This window comes from Rhinolophus ferrumequinum, chromosome 21 (assembly GCF_004115265.2).
Source record: "Rhinolophus ferrumequinum isolate MPI-CBG mRhiFer1 chromosome 21, mRhiFer1_v1.p, whole genome shotgun sequence".
Lineage (NCBI taxonomy): Eukaryota > Metazoa > Chordata > Mammalia > Chiroptera > Rhinolophidae > Rhinolophus > Rhinolophus ferrumequinum.
The window spans coordinates 14,018,755-14,028,190 of record NC_046304.1 but is presented as its reverse complement, the minus strand read 5'-3'; the positions used below and the strand labels follow the sequence as shown (position 1 = coordinate 14,028,190).

The 9,436-nt window shown below is 49.6% G+C and overlaps 1 protein-coding gene across 1 annotated transcript; it reads right to left on the bottom strand.

Annotated features, from left to right (window-relative positions):
* Positions 1-3,474: 3,474 nt before the first annotated feature.
* FBXO39 (F-box protein 39) lies at positions 3,475-9,155 on the bottom strand. Its single transcript, XM_033091246.1, has 4 exons — positions 9,119-9,155; positions 5,248-6,353; positions 4,120-4,296; positions 3,475-3,819 (listed from the first exon to the last, which is right to left on the bottom strand). Exons 2-4 carry the CDS (start codon positions 6,271-6,273, stop codon positions 3,691-3,693), a joined length of 1,332 nt encoding a protein of 443 aa, XP_032947137.1. The 5' UTR covers positions 6,274-6,353; positions 9,119-9,155; the 3' UTR covers positions 3,475-3,690.
* Between the last annotated feature and the right edge of the window lie 281 nt (positions 9,156-9,436).

The following is a 9,436-nucleotide window of genomic DNA, read 5'->3' as shown; positions in this document are numbered from 1 at the left end:
GAAACTGCTCGTTCGTTCATTCATTCATTCATTCATTCATTCTGCTAACAGTGAAGGAGCATCTTCCAAGTACGGGGCTCACCATCTCAGTGCCTTCCACATACAGAGCTGCTTCCACGCTCTGCACCAACATTTGGTTTCCTAATGCTTATTGGACTTCCAGTGGGGGTTGGGCAGACCACTGGTGGCCTGGGGTCAGGAGGCCTGGATTCTAGTTCTGACGCTGCCAGGAAAGCCCCTCCCCCTTTTAAGGTAAAGTGAGAGGATTGGCCTAAATGGCCCAGAGCCCTTCCTATCTTTGACGTTCACTGTGTGGTATCTCGATGCACAAAGGTACAAAGACAGTGTAGGATTTGGGCCTGGTTCCCAAGCCATTTACAGTCAAAGTGTTCTTTGGTCTGGAGATTCTTTGCTGTCAGCGAGGGTTTTCCTCACCTGGGTTGGAGAAACCCTCTTTAAGGCCAAGAGCATCAGCTTCATGCCGATCTGTGCCATGACCTGCCCCTCAGGTACTGAGCATCACCTCCCACATGCTGAGCAGATAGTAGCCCTCCAAGGGCATGTCCTCTCTCCCCCTGGGAAGTGCTATTATTTCTCCGTTTACACAGAGGAGCTAACACTCAGGAGGTTAAGTACCCACAGGCACAGAGCAAGTCAGCAGCAGGACTTAAACCCAGGCAGTTGTCTCGGAAGCCCAAATGTGTTGGGGCTGGGAAATGTGGCCACTGCCATGTTGTGTCACTGTCATTTCATCCGTATAACAGCTCTAGCACCTCATCCCAGCATATTTGTGTCTCAGGGACCTGTGCGGTATGTTGTTCAGCTTTTCCCATTTTACAAATAGCAGAAACTAAGGCCTACACAGGATAAAGCCCTTATTCAGGGTCACACAAGTTAGTGGCCTGAGTGGACTGAGAAACCAGGTCTCAGGAGCCTTCCAGCCCAGAGAGTCAAAGATCCATCCTTGAGAGTCTTTTCAAAATCAAAGGAGCATCAAAGGAGCTGCCTTTTCATTGTAGGTTTGCCTGTGGGTAATGGATCACACCTTAGTTTGATCACAGCCCTGCTTTCCTTATGTGAGTGGAAATTCAGAGTTGCTGGCACCACCCCCCCTCCCTTTGTCATCAGGATTTCATCAGCTCAGTCACCAGCTGAGAGGAGGCACCTGGGACAAAGACAGGTATTGCCCACTCCTAAGTGCAGACGGGGAAGTGCTGCAGTTCTCCCATGCTGCGTCTCACCCAACGACTGTGTGCTCTTTGAGGACCCTCAGTGGGAGTGTGGGAGAGAGCCGTCCTCTCCTGCTCTGTGCTGGAGGAAGACAGGCGTGGATCAGCAACTTTCACACAGGTCACCAATCTGTGGGTTGTCTCCGTCGACCACTGGGCCAGTGAATGCGGTAATTAGAAAATGGATACTTGTTTTAGAATCTGTGGGTTTGGAAACCTCATGTGCTCTGCATTTTCCCACGGGTGCTCTCCGGGTCTTGATCCTGTTTTAATTTCTTGGGGAACTGGAATGTCTGTGCAGTAGTTCTCTGTGTGGTTGGGCAATCACTGAGGGTATTAACCCTACTACTCAGATGTTATGTGCCTTTTTCTGCTCGTATTCTCTCTGGAGTTTCCCTGAGGGTACTTGGTCTGTGATGCTGCCACAGACTCCAGAAGCAGCGATGACAGCCCAGCTGTCTACTATTGAACCAGACATGAAAGAGATTTCCAAAACTGTAAAACCAATTGACTCTTTTATAAAAACATGTTAACATAAATAACATGTTTTCCATAAAAGATCCTCTGTATGCTGAGATTCTGTGCTTGAGGATGAAAGGAAACTAACCAGAACTCCTCCACACTATGAATAAGTCATCATACCAATCAATCAATCAATCAATCCATCAATCCATTGATCTCCCAGGTGGTCTGGATTCCAGCTGAGGCTCCCCTCTCTCATCAAGCAAACCACTTCCTTTCTGGTCCACATGGAACTACCACTGTTTCCCCGAAAATAAGACCTAGCCGGACCATCAACTCTAATGCGTCTTTTGAAGCAAACATTAATATAAGACCTGGTATATTATATTATTTATGTTAATTATATTAATTATATTATATTATATTAAGACCTGGTCTTATAGTAAAATAAGACCGGGTCTTATATTAATTTTTGCTTCAAAAGACGCATTAGAGCTGATGGTCTGGCTAGGCCTTATTTTTGGGGAACCACAGTAGATGGCTCCCGAGGGCCCTTCTGGTTTCAGCTTTATGCTATGACACTTTACAGTGTCTTCTCCCATCAGACCTGGGAGCTCCCCCCAGGTGGGGGCCCTATTCTTGTCATCTGTGTCCATCTTTTCTGAGTGTCAGTGCCACAGGAACTACGTCTACCCAGAGCACTACAGGGATGTTCAGATGAGACAGCAAATGTGGAAATGTTGTGAAAGTTTAAATGTATCCACACTGGATACATATGAACTTTAACAAAGGCCTAAAAGCTGAGCATAAATAGGGGACACAGCATACACAAGATGAGACAAAATCTGGAATGAGACACTTGTCAAAAGTATTCTGAGATTTCATTAATTTATATCTATTGAAAGACAAAAACCCGATATGTAACTATATGCACAAAAATCTCAAAAGACCGGAAGCAATACATGTCTAGGGCACAGGCTCAGGAATTTATAATTACTCCCTGTGTAAAACACACTGGATTTTCCCATGATTATAAAAAGAACATATAGTCATTGTAGAAAATTTGAGAAATATGGGAAAACGTTAAAAAGGAAAAGTAAAACCATCCATAATTCCACCACCCAGAGATAACTGTTAATATTTTTGGTGTATCTCTTCTACGCTTTCAAAAACCAAAACCTTGATGTGTTTTACATGATGGACTTCACTCGAAATATACAGTTTTCTAATTAATATTGCACTGGGAACATTTCCCCATGGCATTACAAATTCTTCATGAATATGAGTGTAACAGCTACTTTCCCTTTTGTCTCATACCTGAGGATGGGACACCACACTGCCTGGATGGGAAAATGAAGGAGACACAAGAAAAGCAGATGCTGGAGACCTGAGTCCATAACACCAATACATTTGGGGCTGAGTTCCTTCTGTAGGAAGGAGTTTTGGCTCCAAGCAGACTCCTTCTAAAAGTGGGAATTTCCCTGTTTTGCTGGAGGACATGCTGGTAGGTTTCCATTCACCTGTGACCAGACCCAGCAAATGTCAGTGTCAGGAGGCTGTGACACGAAGCCCAGCCAGGATAGAAAGCATTTCTGAACTGATAATGTCAGTGAGTAAAAAACGCGGTTCTATTTGCTCTGGTTAGTTACACCTTTTCAGGTGCCAAGCTTAGCAGGAGTCAGAGTAAGAAACTGCACTGAGTGGCTTTGAGCTTTTAGCTCTGTGCCTGAATGAGGGTGTCCACAATGAAAACCAAATGACAAAATGAGAAATCACCTCTGGATAGTTTGTAAAGATAGCACTTTAAAGTCACCTGGGGCCTTCACATCACCAGCAGTCCCAGCCTTTGCTGGGGTGTCCATGTTGGTATGTGCCGCTGGCAGAAAGGAGAGAGAGAAGAAAAAGGGGTGGGGCAGGGGGGTGTCCCAAGTGTTCTTGTATGAGAATCACATTTGCAACTTCAAAGTGCTCCTAGCTTTCTTCGTCTGGAGAAAGCTCATTACATCATGGAGTAGGCGATGACAAAATAGTTAAGCTCTGAATCGATCAGCCTTCTGTACTTCCGGTAAATTTCCCTCAGTGTCCTGTCCTCTTCATTTGTCTCATATCTGTTTGTATAAATTCTCACCTGTGCCAGTAGAGAAACACACCCATGTACACACACTGTGATGGCATCATTCAGGCAATGAAAACAATCTGAATGACACACACGTACAACTATTTGCAGAATCAGGAAAAGCCCCCAAACAGCTACTGAGGCAGAAACTCAGATCTCCAATCAACAGACTCAAGTGAGATGACTGCCCCCACCTCCTGCCTCGCCTCTGCCTTTTGTCCCAGAGCGGAGGTATCGTGGCTGGTCGCCTGAGCGCTGGGGCCTGGATGCCCCAGTTCTATCCCTGTGCAACCGCCCCGGGGGGGCTCTTACCTTGAGTGTGCGCAGGGCACACTGCCCTTCTTTCTGACTCTTCAGGATTCGCTCCACAAAGTTCACATCCAGGAAAGCCCAGATTTTGAAGTAAAACAACTTCCTGCAGGATAAGAGGAGGAGGTGCAGCTCCTCGTCGAGGGACTCATGGTTGTTGTTGAACTCAAAAGTTAACTTCTGGAAAAAGCACCAAAGGGGAAGATGTATGCGGGCAGAGTTGCTGGGATGGGCAGGATCATTCTGTAATATGTCCATGACCTGGCTTTGGGCCTCATTGCCATGGCGGTCTGAGGGCTCTAGATGAGTGACATGTGACCACTGGGCATGTTGGTCACAGAGGGAGAGATTTGGGAATGAAGCTGATCTCATACAAGTTTGCAAAATTTGGGGTTTGGAGGCAACGTATTTGGAGCCCAGAGACCAAGGTGCTGCTCCCAGCCCAGCGGTGGACTGGCTCGGTGACTGTGGGCAGGCCACCAAACCTCAAGTTCCGGAGCTCGGAAGGCTGACAATGCTGCCTGCCTGCCCACTTCAGGGCTATGTGAGTATCAGATGAGCTGTTAGCACGCTAGTCCCTCACTGTTGGCACGGCATTTATATCTATGAATGTCAATCATCCCCACCTCCTGTGAGGTCTTTCCGAGGGACAAAATGACCTGATTTTATAGAGGGGGAGCTGCCAGATTACAGAACAGCCCACACCTTGGGGCTCTTCAGTGACTTGGGTCAAATTTGGCTTTTTGTTTGGTTTGAAGTCACCCTGTTTCCTGCCTCCTTCAACTTAGTGGAAAGGTAGGAAGGGGCTGCAGACCTGCTACTCACCCGTAGAGGCACCTTCCTGCTCAGGCCTCACAGCTCTGAGCCAGGGCTATCGAGGTTTTCCTTGGTTGACTGCCAACCAGAAAATTCCTTGTGTTCCATTTGTTGGAAGTGAGCGACAGCTTTTGTTGTCTGCTGTGGTCTTGGGGACCCGTGGAGACTTAGTTTGGTCACATTACCCAGAACCTCAATTTGAGACTGTGTGTGAGCCCAGCCAAGAGCAGGTGGCAGTGGCCTTTCCTCTGGGGAAGCCATAACCCGGTTGGCGTTCACTCCTGGAAAGCCTCCGCAGCCTCAGGTCACACCTACCTGCAGAGTGTGCCGGAAGGTGGGCAGGAGATCCAGCAGAGTGGGCCGCATGGACCAGTCCGGGTCACTGAAGTAGCAGCTTCTCAGACTGATGCTCCTGACCGGGATCTCCTGCAAGAGGATCCGGACCAAGCGCTCGTTCTTCATGACCCGCTCAAAGAAGAAGTTCACTTTCAAGCTGGGGGCGTGCCTGGCCAGGTTGGCCCAGGACATGCCCCAGATGACCTGCCCGTGGGGGTCGTGGATGTGGCATTTGATGTTCATGGTCCGGAGGGTACCGGCATTGTTCTCACACAAGTTCTCGAGCAGCTCGTCAGAGAAGCAGCTGTAGTTCAGGGTCAGGGACACCAGGTTGCGGAACATGGCCATGGTCTTGTTGAACTGGGCGCTGCTGTAGACAGCGAGGTGATGGCTGAAGAGGTCCTCAAGGTTGAGCTCCGAGGCCAAACTCTCATTCTTCAGGTAACTCAGGGAGTTGAGGACTTGGCAGCCCTGCTCCACCGTCATCCTGGCCCCTTTCAGGTTGAGATAATCCAGGTGCTTACCAATTTTCTTTAAGAAGAAGGTCAAGCTTTTGATGAACGAGGTCCTGATGCTGTTTCTCCAGACCAGGCGGTCCAGCTCTAGGTGCTGGATGGAAAGAGATTTCAGACGGTTGTTGCTCTTGCCCAAACACGAGAGAAGTCCTCGCATGGTGATCTGGAACTTCCTGGTCAAGACAGCGTTGTAAGGATTCAGGAATTTGATCTCCAGGTACTCCAGGTAACGACCAAATTTCTTAACATACCAAAGCGCTGACTCGAATTCGGACGCGTGTACCCTGGAAGGTCTCCCACTGAATGTGATGGTCCTATATCGCCAGAGTTCAGCCGAATACATTATCTGGTTCCACTTTCTGCAGACAAGGGCTGCCCTGGACCTGTCCCTGTCTCCCAGCCACCAGAAAACACGACGCAGGCACACATCGGGCAGTGTGGCCCAGCAGCTCTGGTCTTGGGGCTCAATCAGTTGGCTTTCTTCATCCATTAAGGAACTGGGATGTCCAGTGCAGCTGTGTGATAAGCAGGGCTTCCAAAAATGACGAAAGGAAAGCAGTCACTCGTGTTCTGTGAGGAGTAAAAAGGAAGAGCCATTACCTGCCAAACAGAAATTAAACCCAATTGAATGAATTTGTACTGCAGGCCCATGTGCAGTAGGTACTGTGCTGATACTGGTGGTGCAATAATAAATGTACCATACAGTCCACACCTGCAAGGAGTCACAGGTGTGGACTGCATGGTGCAAGAACTGCAAACTGTTTGGGGCTTGATTTGTAAGGGGCAGGAAGTGCTGGAGCTGGAGCTGGAGCAGGGGGAAGTGCTGGATTAAGGGCCCCTGAATGATGTGATAAAGGTCAGAGGTCAGAGATCCCCACTCTCCTCTCTCCCCAAGACTTTGGAATCCTGACATGGCTGGCCACTTTCTCTAGATGAGAATCACTGTCTGTGTTGAGCTACATTGCTGATAGCTCTGTTGACATTCAAAAGGCATAGCCGTAGAGAACAAGAGTGGAGAACCTCAGCTGAGGTCACAGGGCAGTTTGAAGGGTCACACGTGTGGAAGGGATGTAGTCAGTGTTGAAGTATAGGAAGGACACTCTGGGGAGTGAAGGAAGGATGGACCAGAGCAGCGTCCAGGCTCAAACCTGGGACTAGGGTGGCACCATAGCGGGAATGGGGTGGGTTATGAGTTCTTTGGAGGACATGACTGGGGAATGTGGAACTGGGGCGAACCGGAAGTCTCTGACTTGGCTGTTGGATTGCAGGTGGTAGGGAGTCCCAAGGGAAAGATGGGCTAAGGCCCACCTGATACACTGAGCCCAAGATTTTTTTATAGCCATATGCTGAAATCCGTATGACTTTTGCTTTCAGTGTTTCTCCTGCCTGAAAACTACCCTTATTTTCTTTACCTTTCCCAAACCCCCCCATTCTTCAAGGTTCAAGCCCTATCATTCCATAAAGCTTTTATTGTCTACTTTACCAAGTGGCCCAAGATTATTGCTAAGACTCATAAAAACTCAGAGCCATAAAACATCTGATAATTTATTTCTTTACAGATGGAAACAGAGCCAGAGAGGTGAAGGGACTTGCCTGAGGTCACACAGCAAGTTAGTAATAGGGTCCAGAGGAGAACCTGGCTTTCTGACTCTCCCTCCTGTACCTTTTTCCTACCTCCACAGGTGGTAGGCCTCATATGCTGAAGGACAAGTTCATCATATGTTTCAATTCAGGACAGACATTTGCCTGCACAAGACCTCTCTTTGGTTTTATTTATTCACTTATTCCCTTTTAACTCTTATGTCTCACTCCATTGCCCCCCACCCCACCATAGGCAATGATTCCAGCGTGTTTGGTGTGGTTTTATGTGTGTGTGTGCTTGCCAAATGTGTATATAATGTTTGTAAGCATCGTTCGTGTTGCTCTGCGTACAGCTCACCCACTGCATCCATCATCTGAACAGATCCCTGAGGTGGGTGTCTCCGCCTATCTCCTGTGCACTTTCCCTGTGATGGCTGCAGGCCTTCTCCAGCTCCTACCAACACCACGTGGCAATGAGGGTTGTCAAGCGAGCTCCCGTGGAAGCCTTTGTCTGGGATCTTGTCCTGGGCCTTCGCCCTCACCACCCCACAGTTGGGCTCTTGCCTCCCGCGGGTCCTCCCATCTCCAGATCCAGACACACTTCCACATGGGATCTGGCAGCCGTCTGCCCCCACCCAGGACACGGGGCTCCAGGGGGTTCCAGTTGCTGCCTCTGTATTCAGCCTGCCTCTCTCTTTCCTCTCCTGCCAATGTCCATCCCTTACGGGGATCGGCATCCAAGCCTTTCTTTCCCATGGGATCCACACACTCCTTGAGACTAGGGACAGCCTCTTTCTTCTTTTGAGCCTCATTCTTCACCGTTTAACAAACGAAGAAACAGGGTTATCTCTTTAATCACATATAGATGGTCCAGGTGCCTCCACAGCACTTAGTAAGGAGCCTCAAAGGTGCTCAAGAGAAGCGACACCAATTAGAAAGTGAAAGGAAACCCTTTGCCCTCACAAAGTCACCAGTCAGAAGAAGTATCAGACGTGTTAGGGTGGGTTTAGAAGAACATACGTGGTGGGCTGGGAAAGTTGTTGTGAGTGGTCCAAACGTGTCATTACTGAGAACATCTTCCACTCCCTCACAGACCTCCTCACCACTGAGAGGCAGTGTGGCCCGGATCCTTAGTGGGTTGGGTCCTGGTTCTGTCAACTGCTATGTGTGATCTAACTAATTTCTTTGTGCCTCAGTCTCCACAGATGTAAACAGAGGCAATTAACAGTACCTTTTTCCCAGTGTTGGGAGGATTAAATGAGCTGATCTATGGAAAGCACCAGATCAGTGCGTGGCACATAGTAAATGCTATACAAGTGCTTGCTGCCTTCAGTAAGTTGGTGGCAAGGTACTTCTACAACATCCCTGTATGGACTGTGTGAACACTCCCTTTTACAAGTGGGGAAACAGGTGTTGGAAGGTCAAGAAAGTCTCCCAGTGAGATCAAGCAGTAAATGAAGAGGTGGGATTCAAACCATCTTAAGGACTCTCAAACTTAGGCTTGGTCCACCTTATCACAGAGCTGCCCACCATGGAAGGAAACTTAAGGATCACCCAGGGCGAGGGAGGTGACCGGGAAGTTTCCAGGAGGAGGCTGGTGAGGAGGACAGCCCACCCCTCCCCGCGCAGGCCTCGGAGCGTCCCGGCCACCCTGTCCAGTGCCAGCCTCGTCCCCGCGCATGCCTGTTACCTGTAAGCCCCGCCCCACTGCAGGTGCGGGGCGCTGGGGCTGTAGGGACCTCGAGTGCGCCTGCCTGCTCCGCCCGCGCTGCCTCTGCTCCCACGCCAACTCTGCGATCTCCTGGGGCGTGCCCTGCCCCCGAGGAAGCTAAATGCTAAGCCGCGGGCCGCCTTTGTGACGCGCCGCCACCTGTGGGGCGCTGCTCATCCGCACTGGGCTCAGGGACGCAAACCTGGGGTTGCCAGGTCAGTAGAGGGTAAGTGTAGAGGGCGAGACCGGTCCGCGCTCAGACGGTCCAGGAAAGTGCCAGGCCGGGGGCTGCGAGGCAGGAGGCTCGGTCCACGCGCCGTTGAGGGTGGGCATCCCCCCTGCCCTTCGCTCTTCGTTCAAG